Below are 24,866 nucleotides of genomic sequence, written 5' to 3' on the forward strand. Positions count from 1 at the left end.
ATGGAATATTTTTTAGAGGCATCTTTCTGTATCCGAGTGGACCGAACACCTATGCAAGGTCAAAAAGGCCGTTAGAACGATGTGGGCACAAATTTATCCTCATAAAAGTCGATCTCGTGACAGAGACGTTTACAGGGTTTCAGTTCTTGAATCCGAATCCCCTTTAATATGTCATCTGTGACCGCACATCTGGTGGGTCTCAGTTTTATCGTTAGGTGTGCGGACTGCGGACATAGATTATGTTGCCAACAATGAGTTTACGGCAGGACAGTATGAGGAGATCTCCGCTTGAGATCAGATCAGCTATCTCTATATTACGGTCCTGATATAATCGTTTTTTATCACGTATCAATGTTTTGTGATATAAAAATTTTTTGGTGGTGAGTTGCCTGGTGGTGGAAAACTGTCTGGGGGCGAGTTCCCTGGTGGCGAACTGCCTGGCGGTGAACTGTCTAGTGGCAAACTGCCTGGTGGAGAGTTACTTGGTGGCAGACTCCCTACTAGGCGGCCTATGACTTAGAGAATGGTGGAGTTCCCTGGTGCAGCGCAACCCAACCTCTACATGAGGTGGTCTTTCTTTCATTTGTAGGCAGTGAAAGCTGAGAGACATGTGAGAACTCCATCTTTTCCTCCTCTTTGTAGGTGGCGGGAGCTAAGGGACCTGCGAGAACTCCATCTTTTCCTCCTCTTTATAGGCAGTGGGAGATAAGGGACCTGCGAGAACTGAATCAAAGGACCCGGGGGTATTTTCCCGACGGGGGCTCTCCAACGCTTAAGTTAGCACTCTGATTGTAGAGAGCTTTGAAGATAATATTGGAGAAACGAGAGAACTAGAGAACAGGGATTACCTCCACATTTTTTCCCTCCCTCTCTCCTTTGGGGGGTGAGGTCTTTATATACTGGAGTCATCGCGGGTTAGGTGGGTGAAAAGCCTCCAAACGGTAAGACTTGTCACATCCTGTCAGAACCGGGGTACGGTGGTGAACTCCTTAAGGTCGTTAGGCTGGCGCTTGTGTCAGGCGGCCAAATCGACGCCTGTGTCAGTCGGCGGGTCAGTGTCTGGGCCAGGTCATCAGGTCAACGCCTGTGTCAATCATCGGGTCGGTGTCTAGGCCAGGTCGCTAGGCAGGAGATCTTCTTGCGATACGCCAAACTACTCTTGTACCGAGCTTCTTTTTAAGTGACGAGCTGCTTATGGCGAGTTGTGGCAAGCTACTTATGGCGAGCTGCCTGTGGCGTGCTACCTGTGGCAAGCTGCTTATGGCTAACTGCCAAGAGGCCATACTTAATTGGCACAAGGTACCACGTGTCACAATTCCATTGGAGGGCCAAATCTGCCCTCATCATGTCCCAATAACGTCCCAACAATATGTTGCAACCCTGTTGAGAGCGTTTTGTTGGTAGTAGATCCAAACCAACTCCCAATTCCCAACCTGCGCCAATCCAACATTGGAGACCCCGCTTTTCTCTGTACTGTACCATCGCAATTTGCAAGCGGACGACTTCTCTTCTGATTCTCCATCAACCTGTTACTCCTTCCATCTTCGCGCTCCTGTACCTTCAAGTCCACTGATCTCGTTGTTTTAGGGTTTGCAATTGTTCCTATTTTATTTTAAAACACTGTCTTTAAAGATGGATAGACACAGGGGAGAACGATCTGGAAGTAATCCAGATTCCCACCACAACCGGCATTCGAGAATGTTTTCGCGGTCGTCTGAGAACCCCATGAACCACCACCGTAATCCTAACTATAAAGGTGGGTTCTCTGGCGGAGGGCGCCACCATCATGAACACCGTCCTTTTAACAGTCCACCCAATTACCCGACTGGAGGTGGTGGATTCCGGTCAATGGGCAGTGGGGACTTCGGCTCTGGTCATCCGGTTCCTCTCTCAGGGCAAAAACGTGGTTTCCCATTCTCCGGTCGAGGTGGGTCTCCAGGTAGGATAAGATTCTAAGGGTCCTCTTTTGTTTGGTTGTTTTTCTAGCTGGGAGTTCCAGTAATGGAAGTTCACTTGTTTTGCCAATTGATGATCTTGGTATATTGTGCCCTTGCTAGCGAAAATTTGGAAGGCCTTATTTTTTAGCAACGAATTAGAATTTTTATCTGATTTAGTTTTTTTTTTTTTATTTAGTTAATTTGAACTCCAATTCTGTCGCTTTTTTTTTTGTTGTCTTAATGTTTTCATGCTTTTTATTCGTTTCTGGGATGTCTTGATGTTGGATGATCGTACCATGATAGTTTATTGTTGTATTTGTGCGCATGTGATGTTTACTTCTGCAGATAGATTAACTCCATCTGTTTGCTCCATTACTCAAATTTAAACATCAAACACGTATTTTAAGCGAGCTTCCAAAATAGGGTATTAGCTGGATGAGGATGACATAGCTATAAGCATAGTTGACATAGCTATAAACATATTCTAACAAAGAATTTGTCACCATCAACGGATGAGGATGAAAGCATACTTCATGAAGCCATGAGCTGAACTTCAAAAATTAAAAAAAAAAAGAAACCCTCACACATGAAGAAGAACCAAACTGGTTCTTTCCAGAACTGGAAGTAATCAATGATGGTTGAGATCTAAGCCACCATCTTGGTTCCTGTTCTCCCAATTGCATTATGTGGAAACCTATAAATGGGTGCCATGTCTGTTGTTGTGGAACAATTTGGCCCTTAAAGCCATTTGGAAAACTTTAGCTCCCCTGAAAGTCAAGTTCTTCTTGTGGGTGGTTGCAAAGGAGAAGTGCCTCACCAAAGAGATGCTGATGAGGAAAGGTTTCAGCCTGCCATACATGCTTTGTCCTCTATGTAATTTGTTTTATGAGTCTTAAAATTACCCCTTCATTCACTGTAATTTCACAACAGTGGTGTGGCAGCACTTTCTCAGGCTGTTAATCTGAGCTGGTGCTGGTTGGATTCAGTCTCCTACTCTCCTTGTTACATGGGTGGAGAGTCCAAGGCATGCCCAAAGAAGGGAAGCAAATTTGGTCTGTTATTCCCTCTACAGTCCTGTAGGTGATCTAGTTAGAAAGGAACAATAGGATCTTTGAGCAGAAAGCCAAGTATGAGGCTGGGGTAATTAGTTTTATAGTGGAGGAGCTGGTTATCTATGCCTGATGTTTTTGGGGATGCTTTTTGTTCTGGTTCTTTTTTGAGGGTGAACTTCTTTGGGGGGCTATAATTTTGTTCTTTTTTGTACAACCTCTTTGTACAAAACCTTATACTGTTGATATTTAATACAATACTTTACTTTACCTTTCAAAAAAAGATCCTTAATATAAATTCCATGTCTGACAACTTCTCCATGTATTGCCCTTGAGGTTTCTGTGCAACATAATCTTTAATTTAGTGGCAATGATAAATAAATGAAACTTTTTTGCTATTACCATTCTTCACCTCACTTTATATTCTCATGTCATGCTATTTTTTGGATAATGGCATGCTATTTTGTTTAATTTACTAAAAATATTCAACGGGGAATGAGAATGGCAAAAAGTGGGCAGTAATATGCCCATCCATAAAAGAAGCTAGACCTTCATTTTATCTTACCAAACCTATTTTTGCTATGACTTAGATGTTAGTCTAGTTTCCCATGATATCACTAAGTTGGTTGGCTTGTGTTAGTTTAATTATATTTGCATTTAGGTTCCATTACTGCTTCAGTTTTATAGATTTCTTTAAAAAACACATAGAAGACATTCCCTGTAACTTGCTTTTTTACAATCTTTTGTAACCGATGGTTTTGTCTATGGGTTTTCTCATCAGATGGACTATAAGACAACTTATGTGATTTGCTACTTACCCTTTTTTATAATCCTTGTTATGGGATTCACTGAATCTTGGTGTTGTTTTGGATTATAGGCCCATCTTTGATAGCCTAAGTTCTTATAAGTGAGTTTATATTGATTTGTTTCTATTCATATGCTATATGAGACAACTGTATAGCCCTGGGGCAAAAAGACATGAGCATGCATTAATGTGTTACAATTATCCTCATACATGTTTCATGTTTACCTACCATTAGTTTGTATTTCTACAGAATGTCTACATGAAACAAGATATCCATGCATCTATGTTCAATTTCAGTTTGTCAGTTCACTTTTTGCCCATGGATTATATTATTCGTTTATATTTTTCTTGAAGCTGTGTTCTTTATCATTGCTATTCTGTTCTTCCTATCCTATATCAAATTATTGATATCGTTATAATTCTCAGATAACATCAATCGTGGCACTTTTGCCAAACTTTTTGTTGGATCTGTTCCAAGGACAGCCACAGAGGAAGATGTAAGGCATTCTCTGATTCTTTCTTTAGCATGCCAGAAGTATGTTGATTTGGTTCTGCACAGAAAAGAAGGGATATAATGCCTTTCCACATCACTTTCACATAAGAACTCTCTCTCTTTCATATTGTTTTCATATCATTAACATTGATCAAAGAGAATTTATTAATATAAGAAGTCTGTTATCACAAGGGGACATTACAATGATATAGAACAAAAAGATGCTGAAGAAAAAAACTAAAGAAGAGTATATACGTGAAAAAAAAACAATACAATTATCAGCCCCATATCGTACCCCCAGCACTATTGCTTCTTGTAGCAAATTTTTATTCATAATACTTACCTTATTAACCATTGTTTGACATTTTTCCTCCTGTTTAATTGCTGGCTTCACCGTTTCCAAGGGGAATGGTTTAGTTCTCTAATATCTTTTTCCTTTTTATATGAAAATTGTTTTGATCCTTTGAATTAAAACCTAGAGGGTTTATTGTTCTGTAGCATTGGTTGGTTTATGGAAATTGTAATCTGTTCATGTTTATCCGGATATTATTCTATTGAGAAGATTGTAGATTAGTCCTTGTTATGTTTAGAGACCAAGGACTTTTATGTTATTTTATTTTTGAACATCTTCACTTCCTTTTTTTCCCTTCTCCATGTCACCACTATTTGTCTTGCGTCATTCTATTGTAGTCTTATAAAATATTCTCCACTGTTCCAATTATTCTTATTTTATGTCAGATTCGTCTCTTGTTCGAGGAACATGGAAATGTTATTGAGGTTGCTCTGATCAAGGACAGGAGAACTGGCCAGCAACAAGGTATGTGGAATGCCATTTTCTATGAATTGATTGTAATTTAAACCTGTTTCTTTTCAGGTCTCCTGAGGGGCTGGTGGGAACGCCAATAAGCTCATGTTCGTCTCAGTTAATTTTTGCAACAGTTTCTGGGGTTGTTGTTTTTGGTTGCCAACCTTCCGTTTATGCCCTTCCTGTGAACCCAGAAGAAGGCAAGACCATGGAAACCTACTAAAAACTGGTTATGCATAGCAGTTGGAAACTTGGAAGGCAAATAAGTCCTGTTCTTGTACCACTTGCTGCAGTGATGACATTTCACCTTCATTGCCCCAGCAAGTCTTTTGTAGTGGAACAGTGGAAGAGGTCCATTACCGTAGTTGTAGCATTTTATTTGTCAAGATGTTTACCCATGTACAGGTCTTGTACAGTGACAAAGTAATACATTGAAACAGAGTCATCTGTTTGTTATCTTGGAAAATAGGGTGAGATTATTCTTTTAAAGGCTTGAAATGTCTGTATGGCACAATGATAATATGTGATGGTTATGGATGGTGCCTGTTATGTCCATGAAACAGAGTCATAATTTTTGATGATATTGGAGTTTTGGATGGTGCATGCTATTTAGATTGTCTTATCAAATGTGGTTGGTCCCTAAATCTTGTCAAATATCTTCCCATTGGTTCGTTATCCTTCATGGGACAATTTTAGATTTTTCTATGGTTGATGGGATTATGGGAGTGAAGCTTTCTTATGGCATTGTTAAAGCTTCTTTTTCTTAAATTGCAACCATATCCATTGATATTGTTTCCCCTGCTAAATCCTTAAAACATAATTATTTATAAAATAAATGTAAACTGTGCACATAATTTGAAGCTTGTGTTTTTGTTGCTAGGATATTCAATCAAGGATGTTGTTGTCTTATAGTGCTGATCTAGATCTTCTTGAATTGAGCAAGGGGAGGAGCAGTGGCTTGTATATATAGCTTGAGTTTTGAGTATTGGCATTTGTTATTCACCATGGGATGAGATTTTAATAAGTTAGGGTGTAGTTTGCTATCCTAATCTGTGGTTGGAACTTAGGAAGTTCTAACTATGTGATAGATAAACACTTATGATTGTTGTGGCCAAATCCATTTCCCATCTAAAGCAGCAAAAGATTGTGATGCGTTGGCCTGTCTTTCTAATTTGTGGTTGAACGTCTAAACTTAATTGATAATCAGGTGAGACAGATTAATGATACTACAACTGAATTCTTGAATCCCTCGTGCATAAATTGGTCATACCTTACTTTTCTTTGAGTGCCAATCCTATTGAAAAAATGGCACTGCCGCTTCCTCAGAGGATTTTGGTGTTGGTTTATTTCTGATTTTATGTTGGGATATTCTGGTAACCATTTGTGGGCTCGGATGCTCAGGGAACAGTCATGCAAAGTATTTTGGTTTGGTTTCCCATGGATTTTGCTGTTGTTTATTATATTGAGGCCTTTTTCCTCCTTTTTATTTTTCTTCCCCTTCCCCCTTTGCTGGTATTGGATGTGGATGCAAGGGACTGCGATCTACTGGTACCATATGAATTGGATGCAGATCATTTAACTATATGTATTATGTTAACTGTCATGTCTATGTTTGGAATATGGGCATGCTACTTTATGGTAAGTGGAGAGTGGTATTTTTTTCCACTGTTTTAAAAAATGATGCGTTATGGGTCGTTTCATTGGTAGAGAAGTTGATCAGTGTTACAGTGCCCTCGCTATTCATGGTTTATACAATGTAAGCATTGGTTGAATATATTAAACGTCAGCACTTGTATCCTTCTTCTCTGGATGCATTGGAATATGAGTTCTTATTATTTGGGTTGTTTCATTTGAGATACTGATGCTTGCAAATTGGAATGCAGAAGATTTCTTTGAATTTTTTGGTAACTGGATTTGCTATCTTCTTTCATTGTCTTCTTGAAAATGATGCATTATGGGTTTGTTTCACTAGTTGAGCAGTGTAACGACACTTGCAATTCATCTTTTATGCATGTAAGCAGTGGTTGAATACATAACCATCAGCGCTTTTAACCTTCTTCTCCATGATGTGTTAGGAAACAGGAGTTTGTGTTATTTGGGTTGTTTCATTTGAGATCCCAATGCTTGTGAGCATGAGATGCAAGAGGTTTCTGCAAATGATGTGATTAACCTATAATGTCGTGGAATATATGTTGTGCATGAATTTTGATATTTTGTTAATGGTTCCTGATGAATTTTTTCTTTGTGGCTAGAAATTGGTAAATTAGTTGCTTGTTGTTGTGCTTTTGGCTGACTCTATGTCGTTTCTGTTTGATGGTTGAGAAGGACGTCTTTTTCTTTTTCTTTTTAATTATGATAAGCTGCAAATTTATGAAACAATCATCAAAATGAACAGGGTTTTCTGCTTTAAGTCAAAATTGAAGGATCTTTGGTCACTACTAAATAGGTATTCTTGCAACATTAATATGCAAAAGCGATGTGACAAATTTCAAGTTAATAAAGTTATATTGCTATTATGCAAAAGAAAGGTGCTTCATCAATTTATTGGTTTTTGGCTGTTGGTCTCTCAAGCATTCAACATGCTTTATAACTTTTAACTGGCAATTTGTCTTAGAGGAGCTCCATAACTCCACCAGTGAGCTGGAAAAAGGATGAGGATTGTGTCAGGTTAGCAGCAGATTTAAAACTACTGCGAAACCTTTTTTTTTTTGTTTTTTTTTTTGAAAAGGTAAGGTAAGCTACTGCAAAACCCTTGTTAACATGGATTCTGAAGGCACTGAACACAGATGAATGGGGGAACATGATTCTTGTAGCTGGCTCCATATATCTGGGATAAAGCTTTGTTGAGTTAGGAGCTCTAGAAACTTATGTGCATGATGCTCGGGCATTTACTTTAATTTGTTCTGAGATGATAATGCTATTTTACCATTTTTAATTGTACTTATTCATAGTTGTTATCGTTGCAAATTTATGGATATCCGTTGAGTATGATTGTTCGGCTTATAATGCTAAATAGTCCTTTGTCCGTTGGTCATTTTGTTGTGGAAAGGAAGCCACTAAATGTTGGTGCTATCTAGCAAGGTGAAAGTTGGAGGTTTTCTTTTATTGGAGATCAGGTCATTAGCAGTGTGATCTTTAGTCTTTGCAGTTCACACTAGTGCAAAATCGTACTGGTGAGTTTAGGAGTGATCTTCATCTATCTTTTCTGTTTCTTCCTAGTTCACACTAGTGTAGAACCAGTGCTATGGTTCATCTTTGCTGATTGATCTACACGGATCAGTAATATTTTTACTCCGTTGGTTCCTTTCTTTAGCAGCTTGAACATTAAATTTTTGTCTATCTACTCTAGCTCAATTTGATAGTTATACACAACAATTTGATGGATATCCATTTCTAATCTTATTACTTTTCCTAGGTGGATGAACTGTATCGGTTTAGTAGTCGAACAAGACTACAACCTGTCTTAGGTTTTAATCAGAAAATAAATAAAGATTGAGAAGAAGAGGAGAAGAGGAGAAGAGAATAGGAGAGGGAGAACACGAAGAAAGATTTCAGAGAAAAGAGAGAGAGAGAGAGTTCTAGCTAATAACCACCCCACTCTTGTAATTTATATTCATATTCTCATAACTGTAAAAGGGCTGAATTACCCTTATTGCTAACATGGCAAAATAATAAGATAAAAACTAATAACATAAAGCTGAAATAAACTACCAACTACTAACAATTGAAAACTAACATATCTAACTGCCTACTACTGTCATATGAACACAGTGGGGACCACACCAGTGGGGTCCACATCAGTGTTCTCTACAGGTTTCAAGCTTATAGGTCTAATTTGATATTGGCAATATTAGATACCGGATTTATTTATTTTTTGTTGTATATAGAATATGGAATTTTCTTGTGGATGTTGTCCTTTTTAATATTCTAAACTAACCAAAGGTATGGATTTCTTATTCCTTGAACTTAGGAAAAATTTTTGTGGATGTTGTCCATTACTTGGCCAGCCAAGAACTAAAGCTTCAACTCTATCTGTTATTATGAATATTATAGGGGCTGTAATTTTTTTTTTATGGAACTTGTGACTTTATTTTCAGCTCAACCTTAGCTGTTATGATGATGACATCCTTTGTATTTTGTTACAATTTTAATGCATTTAGTTGAGAAGCAACCCCTCTTCTCAGTTCTCACCTTTGATAAAATTCTCCTTACCTGTTATCAGAAAATAGATAACTCCGTGAAATCAACTGTTGGGAAAAAAAATCTGTTGCATCAGATATGATCTTATTTATGTATAATAATCTTGATATCTCATAACCTCATTAAGAAGTCTATTAGTATGTTGGTGGCTGTTTGGGGCAACACCCAAAGGTATTGCAATTGCCTAGGCATTTTGGAGGTTTATTTCCTACAAGACCAAATAGGCAGGTAGAATAGATATAAACATCACAGTGACAGCACTGAAGTTTTATTCCCCTTTTTATATATTGATACCACTTTGTCCCACCCACTTTGGGTTAATTTGCTTTTACATAGAGGTGATACTTAGGCCTTTTAATCCTTGTGTATGTGTTTACTTTGAACTAGGGAGATTATTTGGAATCTCATCATATTTCTGAAAATCAGGTGTAAGTGGTTATTAAATCATTTACTGATTTTAATTTGTAGATTATTTGTTTATAATTAACATGCAATTATGTAAGCATCTAAGCCTTGTCTCAACTATATGGGATTGGCTACATGAATCCTGTATCACCATTCTGTTCTATTCAGGCCTAACCTTTGGCACTTTTACCAATATAATTATACATACACATTGTAATAATTGTATGTATTTATTATTTTATTTTTGTCAACTAGATGATGCCTACTTGTCACCTAGGTGTTGATTTGCCTTGCCAGGCCGGGAGTAGATTGCCCCCTAGGAAATGCCTCTTTGTTTCCAAGTGGCTCTTGACTCACTATGATTTAAGCGATGCTCCTTTGTTTGTAGGATAACCGTAATTTGTGAATCTTCTTAATTCCTATTGGTCAAGGATGTCTTGGTGCATATTATATGCATATGTTACCCAGATATGACAAGGACAAGGTATTGGAAACTTAACACTAAAAACTTCAAAGTCTGACATGATTCGGCACCCATATACAGAGATATCCAGGAATTGGAGCCACACATGCCAAACCATATTATTGTGGTTACACAGTATAACCTTAGCTTAATCCTTTTGTTACTGGTACAAACAGAAAAAAGGAGAGATTGACATTCTTTATTATCTCTCTCACCTCATGAATGGTTCTCAGCTTTAATTTATGTTTCTTGGTGTGTGCTATAGGTTGGATTGTGCTCCATTTGCTTGTGCATCCTTAACCCATCCAATCAGCTTTTTATGATCTGCATTTAATGTTAAGCTTGGATTATAGTGGTTGGTTAGCATAATCAGAGAATTGTTCTAATAATTCACTTGATCTGTTTTGTGACTTAAAGTGTAAGCTGTGAATAATTCAAGTGGGTGTGTGGTAATGATCCAACCAAATATTTCTGGTCCTTGGGAACAGGAAAACAGCTATTTTATGTTTCTGGGAATATGTGAATAACAAAAACGGTTTCATTGAAACACCACCAAATGCCACCTAAATATCCTAGATTGTTCAATCTTTTTCCTTGGTAATTTAATCATACAATTTTTGTTTATATCAGTAAACGTCCATCAACTGCAATATTTATTCCGCAATGATACAGTTGGTACATATTTATAAAAAAAATGATATAGTTGGTACATGGAATATCCTAATGGAATCAAGTCATGAACATTCACTTCTACAGGATGTTGTTTCATAAAATACGCAACCTCTGAAGAAGCTGACAGGGCCATTAGAGCTTTGCATAATCAATATACTTTGCCTGGGGTGAGTTATATTGCTACCATGTGCCATAGTAGTTTCCAAACTGGAATTCTATTGTTTGATCTATTCATGCTTTACATTTCCAGGGAGTAGGTCCTATCCAAGTCAGATATGCTGATGGTGAACGGGAGCGACTTGGTAATTTTGTAGGACCTTCAAGATTTTATTCTTTTTGAACCTCTTATGTATTTTTTCTATTTGACGAGGTCCTTTTTTTTATCAATAAAAGGAGATTTTATTAAAATCAAGTTGAAGTATTACAATAAGATGGGAGTTTTCTCCATCCCAAAGACTGATATATAATTTATAATGTTGCTCAAAACATTTGGTGCCCAGCTGACCCTTGTTTAGCCAGACCATCTGCCATCCCATTTTCTGTTCTTTTTTCCCATTTAAAGACGACATTCAGCTCCCTTGTTATACTTTCTATTTTCTGAAAAGTATGTCTATAAATCCACGGGATTTGAGAGTTGCATTTTGTCCAAGAAATGACCACCTGAGAGTCCCCTTCTACCTCCAAGTTGTGGAAACCAAATTTCTTAGCAAAATTTAAACCATGGAGTAGTCCATGCAGCTCAGCTGTCAATGCATTACCATATGCCAAGGTTCCTGAAAACAAAGCTAACACCTTTCCTTCTGTGTCTTGGAATACTCCACCCAATCCGGCTGCATCTTGATTGCCATTATAACTTCTGTCAAAGTTGAGTTTAACAAAGTTGGTTGCTGGGAGTGTCCAGTCCACAGTTACTCTTGACTTGAGCCAATAGTGCCACTTCCTTCCAGGTTCTCAAAATGTTGTTTACTAAGAAAATTTGGAAATCCTCCAGGGTCTTCACCCAATGTGCAACTTTAATTTTAATTGTGTCAATGATTTCCACCTCTGTTCTACTCTTCTCACTGAAAATCCTCCCATTCCTTTCTTCCCAAACAGTCCATAACATGGTTTCTCTCACTGCTTTCCACATAATTCTTCCCCTTTTCTTTGGCTGTTTCAGGAAATTTGGATCAAAGAGACCCACCACATCCTGTGGAGGAGTCCACCTGCACCTAAAAAGAGAACAAAGATGCTCCTATACACAAAGTACAAAAGGACAGGTTAAAAAAATATGGGAAATGGTTTCACCATTGTTTTTGCAGAGGAAGCACATCATCAAGTGCCTTTCTTATGCAGTGTACTTTCTAGTTTCCACTGCATGGTTGTGCCTTGCATCTCAATTACTTAGGCACATATGGTCTTAAAAGTTGTTGGGTTTTGATACTGTATGGTGTTTATCTGATTTGATTGTCAATAGTTTTGGCCAATTTTGGTCTATTCATGTACATATAGCCATCTTGATTTGTTTGTGAGGTAGATAATCAACAGATTCTAGGTTGAAGATTTGTTGAATATTAGCAGCATATACATTGGCATCCCAAGCAGTTGGATCTGTCCTAGGTTGAAAATTTCTGTTGAGAAATTGAAAAAGGTCAAGAGAAATCAATAGAACAGCGTAAGTGGTGTCTTCAATGTATGGTCCCCCACCATACAGGAATCACATGCATTATTAATATGAGTTATTTACAATTACAAGGAGGTCTTCATGAGGGACCGAATAGAAACCACATGAAAGTAAAATAAAATACAAGTTCTCGTTATATGATCGAGAATTTTTTTTTTGTTTTGTTTTTTCCTTATTTTGATTTCCCAGCCTCATGGTGCCTTTGTGAAAGATTTTGATGAGATTCCAGTGATCTATGAAGTGGTAGATATTGTGAGAAAAGCAAAGATAAGGGGTTTAGTCTTCAAGTTGGATTTCAGGTAATGCCTATGATCGCAAGGATTGGGGTTCTGTGGGGTCTGTTCTTTAAAAGAGGGGGTTTAGTGAATGTTAGATAAGTTGGAGGATGTGTTTCCTGGGCTCATTTTTCAGCTTTGGTTAACGGGCCATCAAGGGGATTCTTCTAGGCTACAGAGAGTGATCTCTGACCTAGAATTTGAAGACGATGCCATCATCTTCTTTCAAAGCAGAGATGACCTGAATGTGGGTAAAATAGATCTTACTTTGTATGGAAAGAGTCTACACGTGAAGGTATATTTATTTTCAAAAAATTAGCATCACTACACTGTAAAAATTGTACAAAGTTTTGCATGTTAATGAAATAATAGAGTTGATAGTTTGACCAGGAAAATCATAATAAATTCTTTGACTGAACACTTTTTCTTATGCTATTTTTATAGATGCTTTTTGATATTTTAATTGTTGAATACCAAACCAACCTGTCAACTTTACATCTCTTTTGATGGTGGCTTATTGGTAAATGCAGTTGAGTTTAAGCTGTTTGTTGGTTGCTTGAACAGGCAAGCTACAGAAAAGGAAGTTGAGGAAGTACGTAACATGTCACATATATTTAGCATTCAAATTTACTCCATCTTTTCCATTTAGAAAAATGGCCTGTTTCTTCCTTTTTTTTCTTTTATTTTCATTGCTTTTTGCACTCTATCCCTTGAGAAATACAGTTCTTTCTTTCTTGGGCAAACTTTTCTAACCAAAAAAACCAACTTGCTGGCTTTATGTAACAATTTCCCTTTTCTTTGGGCCAAACCAAACATTGGCTATCTAGTTATTTATTTTGCTAAGTTTGGATAAAACTTGTATGATTAGTTATAATTTATAAACTGAGAGGATTGCACCCCATTTTCAATTCTCTGCTGTTGGGGATACAGCAAAATTTGCAACAAAAGCCTTTGGCTTCTAAGGTTCTCTACTGTTCATGTTGTGTAACTATTTTTGTTGAGTTCCTTTTCATATTTATGATTGATGTTTTCTATACCAGATCTTTTCTCCTTATGGTCGTGTTGAAGATGTCTACATCATGCGTGATGAATTAAAGCAAAGTCGTGGTGTGTCCTGTTACACTTATTCTGATGCCAGATTGCCATCTTTTCTATCTAGTCCTTGAAACATGTGTCAATGAGGATCCTACTAATTGGCTACATTTCTATGTTATTCATAGATCAAATGTTTACTCAGATGATTATAACCATTGAATTTTATTTTGATATGATGTTTATCTGGGAGAAGAATTCTTTAAGCTATATTGTTTCTGTTGTTATATTGTTTGAACTTAGCATTGGAACATTTTCTTGTAGGTGCATATCAAATTGCTTGTGAATTAATATTCAGACTTTATTCTTTATACCCATATGTTGTGATTTATATATTTTCTTATTTCTGATATGTTTGTACTTCTGAAGGATGTGGGTTTGTTAAATTCTCTCATAGAGATATGGCAGAAGCAGCTATAAATGCTCTTAATGGAATCTATGTGATGAGAGTAAGATTTCTTATTCTTTTTCCCTTCTCCTTCTATTTATGACTTCAGCTTTTGTCATTGTTCTATTCCATTTTTGATGGATATCCATTTACTTTTTTCTGTTTTCTTCTACATAGGGTTGTGATCAGCCATTAACTGTTCGGTTTGCTGATCCTAAGAGGCCTCGTTCTGGTGAATCAAGGTTTCTATTGATTTTCTTTCTTCCTTCTTCTGTATATATAGTTCTCTAGATTGGATCTGATAAGTCATGATTATGTGTAATGCACAAGAATCACATCTTCCATATGCATGAGTTGAGAAGGACTACTAAATATATTTATCAAAAAAAAAAAAGGACTACTAAATATCAGTCTCCTTCCAAATAATCAGTTCAATTTAGATTTTTACTGTAATCAGATGATGAGCAAATTGGTTGTGATTTTAGTTGTTCTATATATATATATGTATATATATATATAACCCCACATGATTTGTTAGTGTTACTAAAGTGGGAGATTGGTAATCAGTACCCACATGCTCTTACAGTCCTTGTGATTTTACTATGAAGTTTCTTCTTTTTTTTTTTTAAACTTTCTCAGGGGCAGTCCTGGATTTGGCTCCCGATCTCAAGCACCATTAGAATCTAGGTCTGTGCATAAATTGAAATGAAATATAAGGCGTCATTTGAGTTTCTTTGTATACTCTGCCTTTGTTCTGATATTTAACTCTTGCAGGCCCAATTTTGGTGAACCGATGGGTGGGCATGTTCTTCCTAATGCTTGGCATCCAATGAGTCCTCAAAACTTGGGACCAGCTTCACATTCCAGTCCTCATAGTTTTGGGAGTAATTTGGTTTCTAGGGGTGGTGCTCTAACAATGCCTCCTGTGACTGTAAGTAATCATTTGATCTTTCTGATGAACATTGTTCAGTTGCAGCCTTTCTTTAGGAAGACTTGTGATGCTAGCAGTAATTGTAATCCTGAACACAACATCAGGTCATATTGTATTATTTGTTCTGTCCAATCTAGAGTTGTCTTACTGTCCATGCCAAAATAATTGCTGAGCAGAAAATCAGGCCATTGCATTATTTTTTCTGTCCAATCTATAGACATCCTCCTTCTGTTTTATTATAAGAAAGCTGCAAAGTGATTGGGACAAAAAATGAGCCTTGGACAGGGTGATAAGGGTCATTTCATTGGGCTGAATTTTGACCTAGGAGATCATATACATACATGCATACAAACACGCATATATATGTATGTATGTATATCTGTATATATATATATATATATATACAGATATACATACATACATATATATGTGTGTTTTTGATCAGTCCTAGGAGATCATATATGTGGGAACATTAAATTTGCAATGTTTTTTTCTGATATTGTGTTTATAGATGGTGACTGTTATCAAATGCAATTGTCTGGTCTATCTATAAGAAATTCCCCAGCTGCAGGGCTAGGCAACACTGGAGAGCCCTTAGTTTGGCATTACATACAGAGTTTGATGTAATGAGTTGCTTTTATAAACTTAGGTAAGATTTTATGTATGTTTTATCCTTCAACTAATAAAGCTATAGGACATTGCATATATTCAAATCAGGATTTAGTGAAGTTGATAAAAATGTTATCACTGATAACAGTATCTTTCTTCAACCAACTTTGAAATATAAGTTCTTAAAAATCAAGATGGTGCAGGATAACCTGCTTCAGTATCAACTGATATAGGGCTAATTGCTTTGTTACCAATAGGTGTAGGACTGACAACTCTGGTACTAAGTAATGTAGGACTGGAATGATCCAATGGTGAGTCTGGGAAGGTAATGATAGGCTAGGAAGGAATTAAGGTTGATTTTAGGACTAGAAGTAGGGATTTATTGGAGTTGGGAAGGTTCTGTGCTATTTGCCAGATTCTCCTTGGTAAATATCTAGTGATAATAAACAAATTGTTCAAGGATAGGAATTACAACACTTTATTATTTGTACATGAGAATCTCTTTTTCTATAGCAGGGCTGGGGGGTATTGGTCTGTATGTGCAGTGTTTTTTGTAACCCTGTGTACAGCATCTTGTTGTACATGTTTTTTGTTTTCCTTCTTTTTTTAATGATATAAAACTTTATATGTTCTAAAAAAAATCTGGTGATATAAAATTCAACAAAAAATTGTAGAGATGTTTACGATGATGGATATAGGGTGGCTTAATTTTATGGCATTTTGAGCAAGTAAATAAAGTATCAAAATTCTGGAAATAGGGTTTTAGATGGAGTTTTGGGTTGGAATTTAGGATGAAAGGTAATAGAGATCATGTCTGTGTCCAACTATGAGAGCAATCAGATGGTTTTGACACAAAAGGATGATGCCAGTTGAAAAGGAAATTTTTGTTTTTTTTTTAATTCAAAATAAATAAAAAATGTACTCATATCAGCTTTAGAGGCTGCTTGTTAGCAGCTGGAGTGGCTGAATTGAATGGCTTATTACTTATGGTCATTAAAATAATTAAATAGTAAAATATTTGAGAGTATAGTAATCCACCCAATTTCAACTTAAGCCATTAAAGAGCCCAGTAGATCACAACATCCTTAACAACTTATTCACTAAAAAAACAAAGCAATAAGTTGTTCAGTTAAGCCATTTCATCTGTTATCAATTAGTCTTTATAAATTTGCACATGACTTAGTCTACTAATATACATCCGTATCAAAATATTTTTAAATTTAGAAAAATTATAGAAATAAAAGTATTAATAATAGAACAATTATTTTAGTACTTAAAGTTTATAAATTTGCACAGAATATGTATTTTGAAAATTTTATATAATTTTTAAATTATTAATTAATATTTTAATTTACATTAAATTACAACATATTTATTATTTACAAAAATAAAAATTGTTTACAAATTATTCAAGAATATAATATTAAATTGAATCTATCAAATCTACTGATCTACATTTATATAAAAAATATTTTTAATTTTAGAAATTTATAGAAATAAAAATATTAATAATAAAATAATGATTTTAGTAGTTAAAAATTGTGAATTTGCATATGATATGTATCTTAGAAATTTTAATATATTTGATATAATTTAGGTTGAGATTATATATTTCATAAATTATTAATTGATATTTTAATTTATATTTGATAATTTAATATTCAATTGACTTCTTTGTTAATGTAAAAATGTAAAAATAGTAAAATAGAAAATAACTGTATAATAATTAAAATATAATAGGAGCATATGTTTTGCATTTTGGATTCTTGATTGATACATTATCAATAAAATTGTTTGGTATCTATGCGTCCTATTACATTAATTGTAATATATTCTTTCATATACATCATTAAAATATACATTTTATATGTATTTATACATTAATTGTTGTTATTTCACCTTAAATTTAATATTATTAGTATATTTATGAAATTTTTATATGTTTTCCTATCGCATCCAAGAGTTTCTATATTTTTTGTCTGTACCCATGCGTTTCCAAAGCGTATCCGTATTTGTATCTGTATCTAGGTTGTCCGATATGATACCCGACACCGATACTTTAATCCTTGCTTTCAGGGCATAGACCGTATCTCCACCATCTTACGGTGCCAATATAACTTGTATATATGTGTGTGGGGGAAAAGTTATTAATTGGGTCAAGTAGGTAGGCTCTGTAGACAAGTCCACCTATTTCTTCCACATGGAGGAAGCTCTGAGTGATCAAACTATCCACGGGATAGGAGATCCTCTGGATCAGCCACATTTTCACTCCCCAATCTACATAAACCATGTCCAACCTTGTACTTGAGTTTTCTTTAAGTTACATGTGCAATGCATAATTCCAATACAAAGTGGTTAAAGCTGAAACTTGTCCCATCAGTAGAGGCAGTACACCATGTTGGTTTGTGTTGCCCTAGTACAGCCAGACTTCCGTTCTGGTTTATCTTTTCCAATGCTACTCCAACCTATTTGCATGGAAAACCAAATTGAGTCAAGCCTAAAATTGGGTTGGGCTAGTAGGTCCATCCTATTTAACCTATCTGTTTGCCCCCTAGATCCCATAGAGGGCCTTGCCCCAAGGTGTTTTGGCATGGTGCTGTTTATAGAAATCAACACAAGTAAGTTATGTCTTGTATGGCTAATATGGCTTTCTGTTTTTTTTTTTTTCCTTTGTTTTTTACATGTTATGGGTGATTGCTAGAAAACCAGGTATTGCTTGTGTCTTTTGAATTTTGGCAACACCAGAAAGAGCTAGCAGCTAGAATATCTGGTTTTGAAATATTTGTCCTCATATTTTGAGAACATTTTTACTGTTAGTGTGTCTTATTGCTCCTGTTTCTTTAGGGCGGTCCCCTAGGACTTCCGACAAATGGTTCTCTTCCAGGGCTTTCAGTTTTACCTTCTTCCACCTCACAACAGGTAATGAATTGAATTGTATTTGTTTTTATGATCCTACTCAATTCTTTGATTCTTTCATTAATTTAAATCTGTAGTGCTTCTGTGGTCCTTTGTAATAGATTTCCAACCCATCTATGCGACTAGATCAATCAGTTAGTCAGAAAATATCTCCACTACAGAAGCCGCTTCAGTCCCCCCAGCATTTGCCACCTTCCCTCCTGCTGCACCCTCAACAAGCTCTACTGTCTTACTCACAGCCACAAACTTCTCAGACATCAGTGCAGCAACCTTGTCAGCTGCAGATTACTCAGTCCTCTGGTCCATCCTTTAGTCAAGTTCTGCCATCGCAACAACCATTTGGATTGAGTGGTCAGCTGCCAATTTCTCAGCCTCAGGTCCAGCAGAGCTGCTCTACTGTAGTACAACAAACCCCTCAAAACTCACAAAAGCAAGCTGTCTCTATCATGGCAGGCCGACAGCAGTTGTCTGCTCCTTCCATCCAGCAACCCCTGCTTCAGCCTTTACAACAGTCATCTGCTCAATTTTCTCAGATGTTATCTCAACAGATGCAAGTTCCACAGGCAAGCTCTCAATCATCACGACAATCGTTTTCCCAGTTGCAACAACACTTGAATCTGACGCAGCCATCAAGTCAAAATCTGACCCAACAGCAGAGTTCCCAGGCTAGTAAACAACAGGTATTGCAGGTTTTGGATGATCCGTCTATCTTTACATGTCAATACTACTGGCAATACTGGATGCCTTTTCAGTAGCAAGGATGGTGTGGTGATGCTTTAATGATATATTTGGCAAACAATTGGAGTTGGACCTACCATTCAATGGTCTTCTCTGGTGATATCTTATATAAGGTTTAATCATAATGGGTTCGAGTTGCATTGTGTTGTACCCAAACTTGGCCATTGGTAGCTAGGCCTGGGTCTGCCTTGGAAAGTTTATGGTCCAAAACACTTTAAACAGGGGCTGGGTTTACCATTCCAGGCTTGAACTTGCCACAAACTTGGCCATTGATAGCTAACATAGCCCATATTTTTTTTTTTGATCAATAACTAACATAGCCCATATGTTAACAGGGTCAATTAGGTAGCTAATACATTGTCCTTTGGGCCTATGTAAATTAAGCCCATACACAAGCTTCCTGGGCCTTAGAGCCCATTGGGCTGCACCCAATAATAGAGGCCCCTTATTCTGATGCCAAGTGATAACCAATTGAGTTAACACAAGTTAAAAGGGGGCATGGTAATCAGGGTGGCCAATCTGGTTTCCGCTGTATCTGGGCTACTGTCTAGCAAGGATCTGTAAACTTTTTTCAAGCATTAATAAATGACTCATTTTGCTGATAAAAAAATTGAGTTAACACAAGTTCACAAATGCCAGTTATCTGGTTTTATTCATTGTCTTGATAGTGAAAGAAAATTGAGACTGGTGGAACCTAAAGGATCAACTATAGGTGCCTATGTTTGCCAGTATCTAATAATCTATGGTCTACTGTTTGATATGAATTGCAGGTTGTTGTTTTATACCTTTCGTCCTAAACTTTCTCTTGGCAATTGGCATGTTGCTTCTTCTCATAAGTCTGTTTCTTGTAAGTGGTTCTAAATGATTTTGTGAATGATAATACCTCTTTTTTGCAGCCTCAATGGACTGGAACTGTACCACAGACAGCAAGCAGCATTCCTGCAACTTCCCAAGCTGCAGTGGCACTTTCAACTGCATCTGCTGCTTCAGCTGTTCATGCAAGTACACAGACAGCAGGTCCTTTAACTTGTAATTGGACTGAGCACACATCGCCTGAGGGATTTAAGTATTATTATAACAGTGTAACTAGTGAAAGTCGGGTAAGTGTCTCCTCAGTTCCCTCTGTTATCCTTTTCAGTCTCTGCCTTGAAAGATGTCACAAATGCTTGCCAAAATGAACATGTAGTGGGAGAAACCTGAGGAGTTGACCTTATTTGAGCAACAGCAGCAACGGAAAAAGCCATTGGTTCAGCAACTTCAAGCCCAGACACAGACACAATCACAGATTTTGTCTGCCCAACAAATTTCTCAAATACCACAGGCACAGCTCCAAATACAGCTACATAATCAGCAGCAATTACAAGTTCAGCAATCTTCCTTTTCTTCTTCGGTCAGTCATGTGCTGCTTGGTTTATCATAATTTAAAAGCGTTAGTACTTTCTGTCGCCTAAACCCATAAATTTGATCCCCCATTTTCAGGCTTCCACTGTAGTCAGTCATCAAAGTGTTCAGGTAAGTTCTTGTTTTTTACATAATAAGCAATGGTTCTATATGGGATATGATTGCTATTAAAAACATGTTACTATTCATCTTCCTTTGGTTAATAAACTCTTGTTATTACTATGTTTTACTATTTTAAGGGTATCCTAGTTTATAGGTTTCGGTTCTTTATATATGCACATGCATGTATACATATGTGCATCAGTGCATGAACGAAAGGCTAAATGTTTAAAAACCTCAATTGGAACAAAAACAACACTTGAATAGTAGACACCTTAAAGTCTCAGGATTGAAGATTAATTACCATGGGACTTGGGATCTTTTGTAAAATGTTTCATGACCAAATTTTGTTATTGGAGGACCAAGTCATCACATATTGCAAGACGGTGTCCGGGATCAAACTCCAAAGATTTCTTTGTTGAAAATGGAGTGCTGGTGTGTCTCTTAGGCCTTCCCTTTTTGGGAATCTCACATTATCAAGATGGTCTCTGGGATCAAACTCCAAAGATTTCTTTTTTGAAGATGGAGTGCTGGTGCGTCTCTTAGGCCTTCCCTTTCACTTGTGGAAGCAAGAAACCGCTGAAGCCATTCTCTGATGTGTGGAGGATCACTAGGAGGTGTCTTTTGGGGAGACCTCTTTTCAGCTTCCATCTTATTGAATGGAGTAAAACCTGAGGAGATTCCTTGGAAGATAGAGGTGCTAGTTGAAGGACAATTTTGCTCAAGTGTGGCTGGCTTCATCCATTGAATCTGTGCTTTGGAAAGAGGCTCGTAGGGAGGGAGATGAGGAGGTTGAAGAAGAAGAACTGCGTGGCAATAAAGGATTGGATGGTTCAAACAAGAATAACAATTTCACTAAAATGGAAAAACAAATGCTGGAGAAACAAAAATGTAGCATTCAGGGGAGTGTCTTATGCGTGTAGAAGCAGCAAAGAGTCTGGAGGGCGGCAGGTCCTTTGCACAGGTTGTAACCGGCGCAAATATGTCTTTTTCAAGCATGGAGAAGGCGTTGGTTCAGGGAAGAACCGAACCTAGGTTTGATAAAACCAAACCGAGCCTTGGGTTGAACGTGCGTGACCCTCTTAAAAGTCACGTGAAGCCGCAGATAATTAAGAATGGGCCAAGTGATAAGCCAAAGCCCATGCTGAAGGAAATAAGCATTAGTAAAGGCCCAGTAGGCTTCGGGCGCTTTAAAGAAGGCCCTAAAAATTCAGGGGCGGAGGCTTTAGTTGGGCCGCAAAAATCAAGCCCACCTAAGGCGGGTAAGGTGGATACAGGAAGCCCAGTTCAGGGGCCCATCTTAACTTAAAAGGCACGTGACCAACCATGTGCCTTCTTCTTCTTCAAGTGCAATGAACCGTGCAACAGGGAGCCTGAACTCGGCGCGCTATGGAGCTTGGGAACAGTGGGTTCCAGCAGTAAGATTAGAGCAGTCATCGCCTGAAAAACGCAATCCAAGGTGTATTAAACGAAGGGAGTTAGAGGAAAGAAAGAGGGAGCTCTCTCCGTTTGAAGTTTTTAGCGGTTCTGAATCGGATGAGTCTGAAAGTCTGGGCAGAATCGATCTTAGCGGATCAAAGGATATTTCTGAAGAAGATAACCTTGGAACGGAAGTTTTGAGGGAGGCTCGAAGAGTTCGATGGAACGGCAGAAGATAGTTACGGTTAGGACTCAGATTTTGTCTACACTGGCAAGCGAAATTAACTCCTCAGCGCAGGAAGAACAGGTTATGGGTTTGGAAAGGAAGGACTCTACTGGACTGCTCTGTGATGTATGCCTATAGCTAGACAGCAGTGGAAGACTAACTTAGATGCGGAAGTTGACAAGTTGTTGATCTCCTATGAAAATTCTTCTAAGCAGATTAGACCTCGGGAGACAGATTTAGACTTGCCTCCCGGTGCCCGTTCTGATCCCCTGAAAGAGTTTCATTTGGCTCCTAACAATGAAGGTGCTGTTGTCAATTCGGTTTTTGTTACTGATGCTCTTCCTGTGGTTGAAACAGATACGCCAGCATCCCGAGAGGAATCTTTAGGTGTGGATGAAAACAGAGAGCTTAGCATTGGTGAAGGTGAGAGGAGAGAGGGAGAGTTGGAGGTTAAGAAGAAGCGGGAAGAAGAGTTAGAAAAATATGGGAGCAAATTAGTGCGTAATTGGAGGAGTATAAAGCAAAGGAGGAGGGATTAGATGGTAGGGATCCTGATGCAAATCCTCAGAATAAGGAGAGAAACAAAAGTTCTAGGCTGGGGGGGGGGAAGTGAGTAAAGGCAATGGGTCGGCTAAAACGTTAAGAGGGGAATGTGAGAAGGAAGAAGAAAAAGAGATCAGAAGTGGAGAGACTGTTATCAGATATAGAAGTTGATAACAAGTTTAGTGGAAGGGGAGAGAGAAGGAAGGGTTTTTTATGAGTTGGAACTGGGTACGTAAGGGGCGTTTGAAAGGAGTCTTGTTATGAAAATCATTAGTTGGAATGTGAGAGGGTTAGGGAGTGCAAGAAGGAGAAGGGTAATCAAAGAGCTACTGAGGAGAGAGAAGCCTGATATAGTCATGGTACAGGAAACTAAGTTGGCAGGTTTGGACAGAAGATGAGTCAGGAGTGTGTGGAAATCAAGAGTGTGCTGGACTTTAGCTCCCTCATGGGGAGCTTCGGGAGGTATAGTGACCTTGTGGAGAGAGGATGTTGTAGAATCTGTGGAAGAACTTATAGGGAGATTCTCTGTGTCTTTAAAATTCACAAATGTGGAAGATGGATTCATTTGGGTGTTAACTAATGTCTATGGGCCAAATAGTTACAGGGAAAGGAAGGAAATGTGGGAGGAGTTGTTGGAATTCAAGGCTTGTGGGGTGGCCCATGGTGTTTGGGGGGATTTTAATGTAATCAGGTTTTGTAATGCATCAAATAACCCCCAAAGATTGATTACTACAAGTATGAGAAATTTCAATGAATTAATTAACATGTGTGGGCTAAAGGAATTACCCTTTCTACAAGCTAACTTTACTTGGTCAAATTTCCAAGAAAACCCCCTTTGTTCCAAACTTGATAGATTCCTTTTTAATGTAGAGTGGGAGGATCATTGGAGGAATTTGGTGGCTAAAACCCTTCCTAGAGTTACATCTGATCACTGCCCTATACTATTAGGTCAATGTGTTCTAGGCTTTGGCCCTCGATCCTTTAGGTTTGAGAACATGTGGCTAACTCATTCGGATTTTGAATGAAAGGTTAGTGAGTGGTGGAATGAAGACTTGAGAGGGGTTAAGTGGAAAGGTGTAAGGTTCCACAAAAAGTTGAAGAGACTAAGAGCAAGGATTAAAGAGTGGAATCGGGAGCATTTTGGAAGGGTAGAGGATCAAAAGAATATTTTGATGTCCAAGATTGATGAACTAGACTCTGAAGAATTCCAGGGAGTTATGAATGAGCAAGAAAGGATTTTGAGAAGTAGGTTAAAAATGGAATTGGAAGAAGTTCTCCTTAGAGAAGAGATCTCATGGAGGCAAAAGTTAAGACACAAATGGATCAAAGAAGGGGATGGCAATACAAATTTTTTCCATTGGGAGGAGAAGAAAAAAATTGTGGCCAAATTAGAAGTGGATGGGGAGGAAGTCACAAATCAAGATGAGATAGCAAAAGTGTTGGTGGATCACTTTAAATCAATTGCAGGGAAGCCTTTGAATAATAGACTAAGGCTAGAAGGTCTAGATTGGCCCAGGTTGTCTGAAGACTGAGCAAGCTGGTTAGAGAGGAGTTTTGAAGAAGAGGAAATTAGACATGTAGTGTTTTCAATGGATAGATCCAAAGCCCCTAGAACAGATGGCTTCACCGTGGCTTTCTATCAAGACTGTTGGAATGTGGTAAGAGAAGACCTTTGTGTTGTGTTTAAGGAATTTGAAGTTAATAACAAAGTAAGCCTTGGAGTCAATGCCACTTTCA

At 37.6% G+C, this 24,866-nt stretch overlaps 1 protein-coding gene across 9 annotated transcripts in view; it reads left to right on the forward strand.

Moving 5' to 3' along the window:
- Positions 1–1,385: 1,385 nt before the first annotated feature.
- Positions 1,386–24,866, forward strand: part of LOC148867751 (flowering time control protein FCA-like) — a 30,194-nt gene continuing 6,713 nt past the window's right edge. For 2 of the 9 annotated variants that reach the window (XM_088975115.1, XM_088975116.1), the window contains exons 1-16: positions 1,386–1,939; positions 4,218–4,288; positions 5,023–5,101; positions 10,914–10,996; positions 11,080–11,131; positions 13,298–13,359; positions 13,808–13,874; positions 14,229–14,308; positions 14,425–14,489; positions 14,887–14,934; positions 15,022–15,178; positions 18,632–18,706; positions 18,805–19,383; positions 20,338–20,541; positions 20,628–20,831; positions 20,921–20,953. In XM_088975115.1, coding sequence (XP_088831241.1) covers positions 1,633–1,939; positions 4,218–4,288; positions 5,023–5,101; positions 10,914–10,996; positions 11,080–11,131; positions 13,298–13,359; positions 13,808–13,874; positions 14,229–14,308; positions 14,425–14,489; positions 14,887–14,934; positions 15,022–15,178; positions 18,632–18,706; positions 18,805–19,383; positions 20,338–20,541; positions 20,628–20,831; positions 20,921–20,953 — 2,166 coding nt within the window. In that variant the 5' untranslated portion in view covers positions 1,386–1,632. The remainder of the gene's footprint in view (positions 1,940–4,217; positions 4,289–5,022; positions 5,102–10,913; positions 10,997–11,079; positions 11,132–13,297; positions 13,360–13,807; positions 13,875–14,228; positions 14,309–14,424; positions 14,490–14,886; positions 14,935–15,021; positions 15,179–18,631; positions 18,707–18,804; positions 19,384–20,337; positions 20,542–20,627; positions 20,832–20,920; positions 20,954–24,866) is intronic. The other 7 variants (XM_088975118.1, XM_088975119.1, XM_088975120.1 and 4 more) reach the window with 4 other exon arrangements.

Source organism: Nelumbo lutea, chromosome 3 (assembly GCF_056320005.1).
Source record: "Nelumbo lutea isolate HS-2025 chromosome 3, American lotus-T2T, whole genome shotgun sequence".
Lineage (NCBI taxonomy): Eukaryota > Viridiplantae > Streptophyta > Magnoliopsida > Proteales > Nelumbonaceae > Nelumbo > Nelumbo lutea.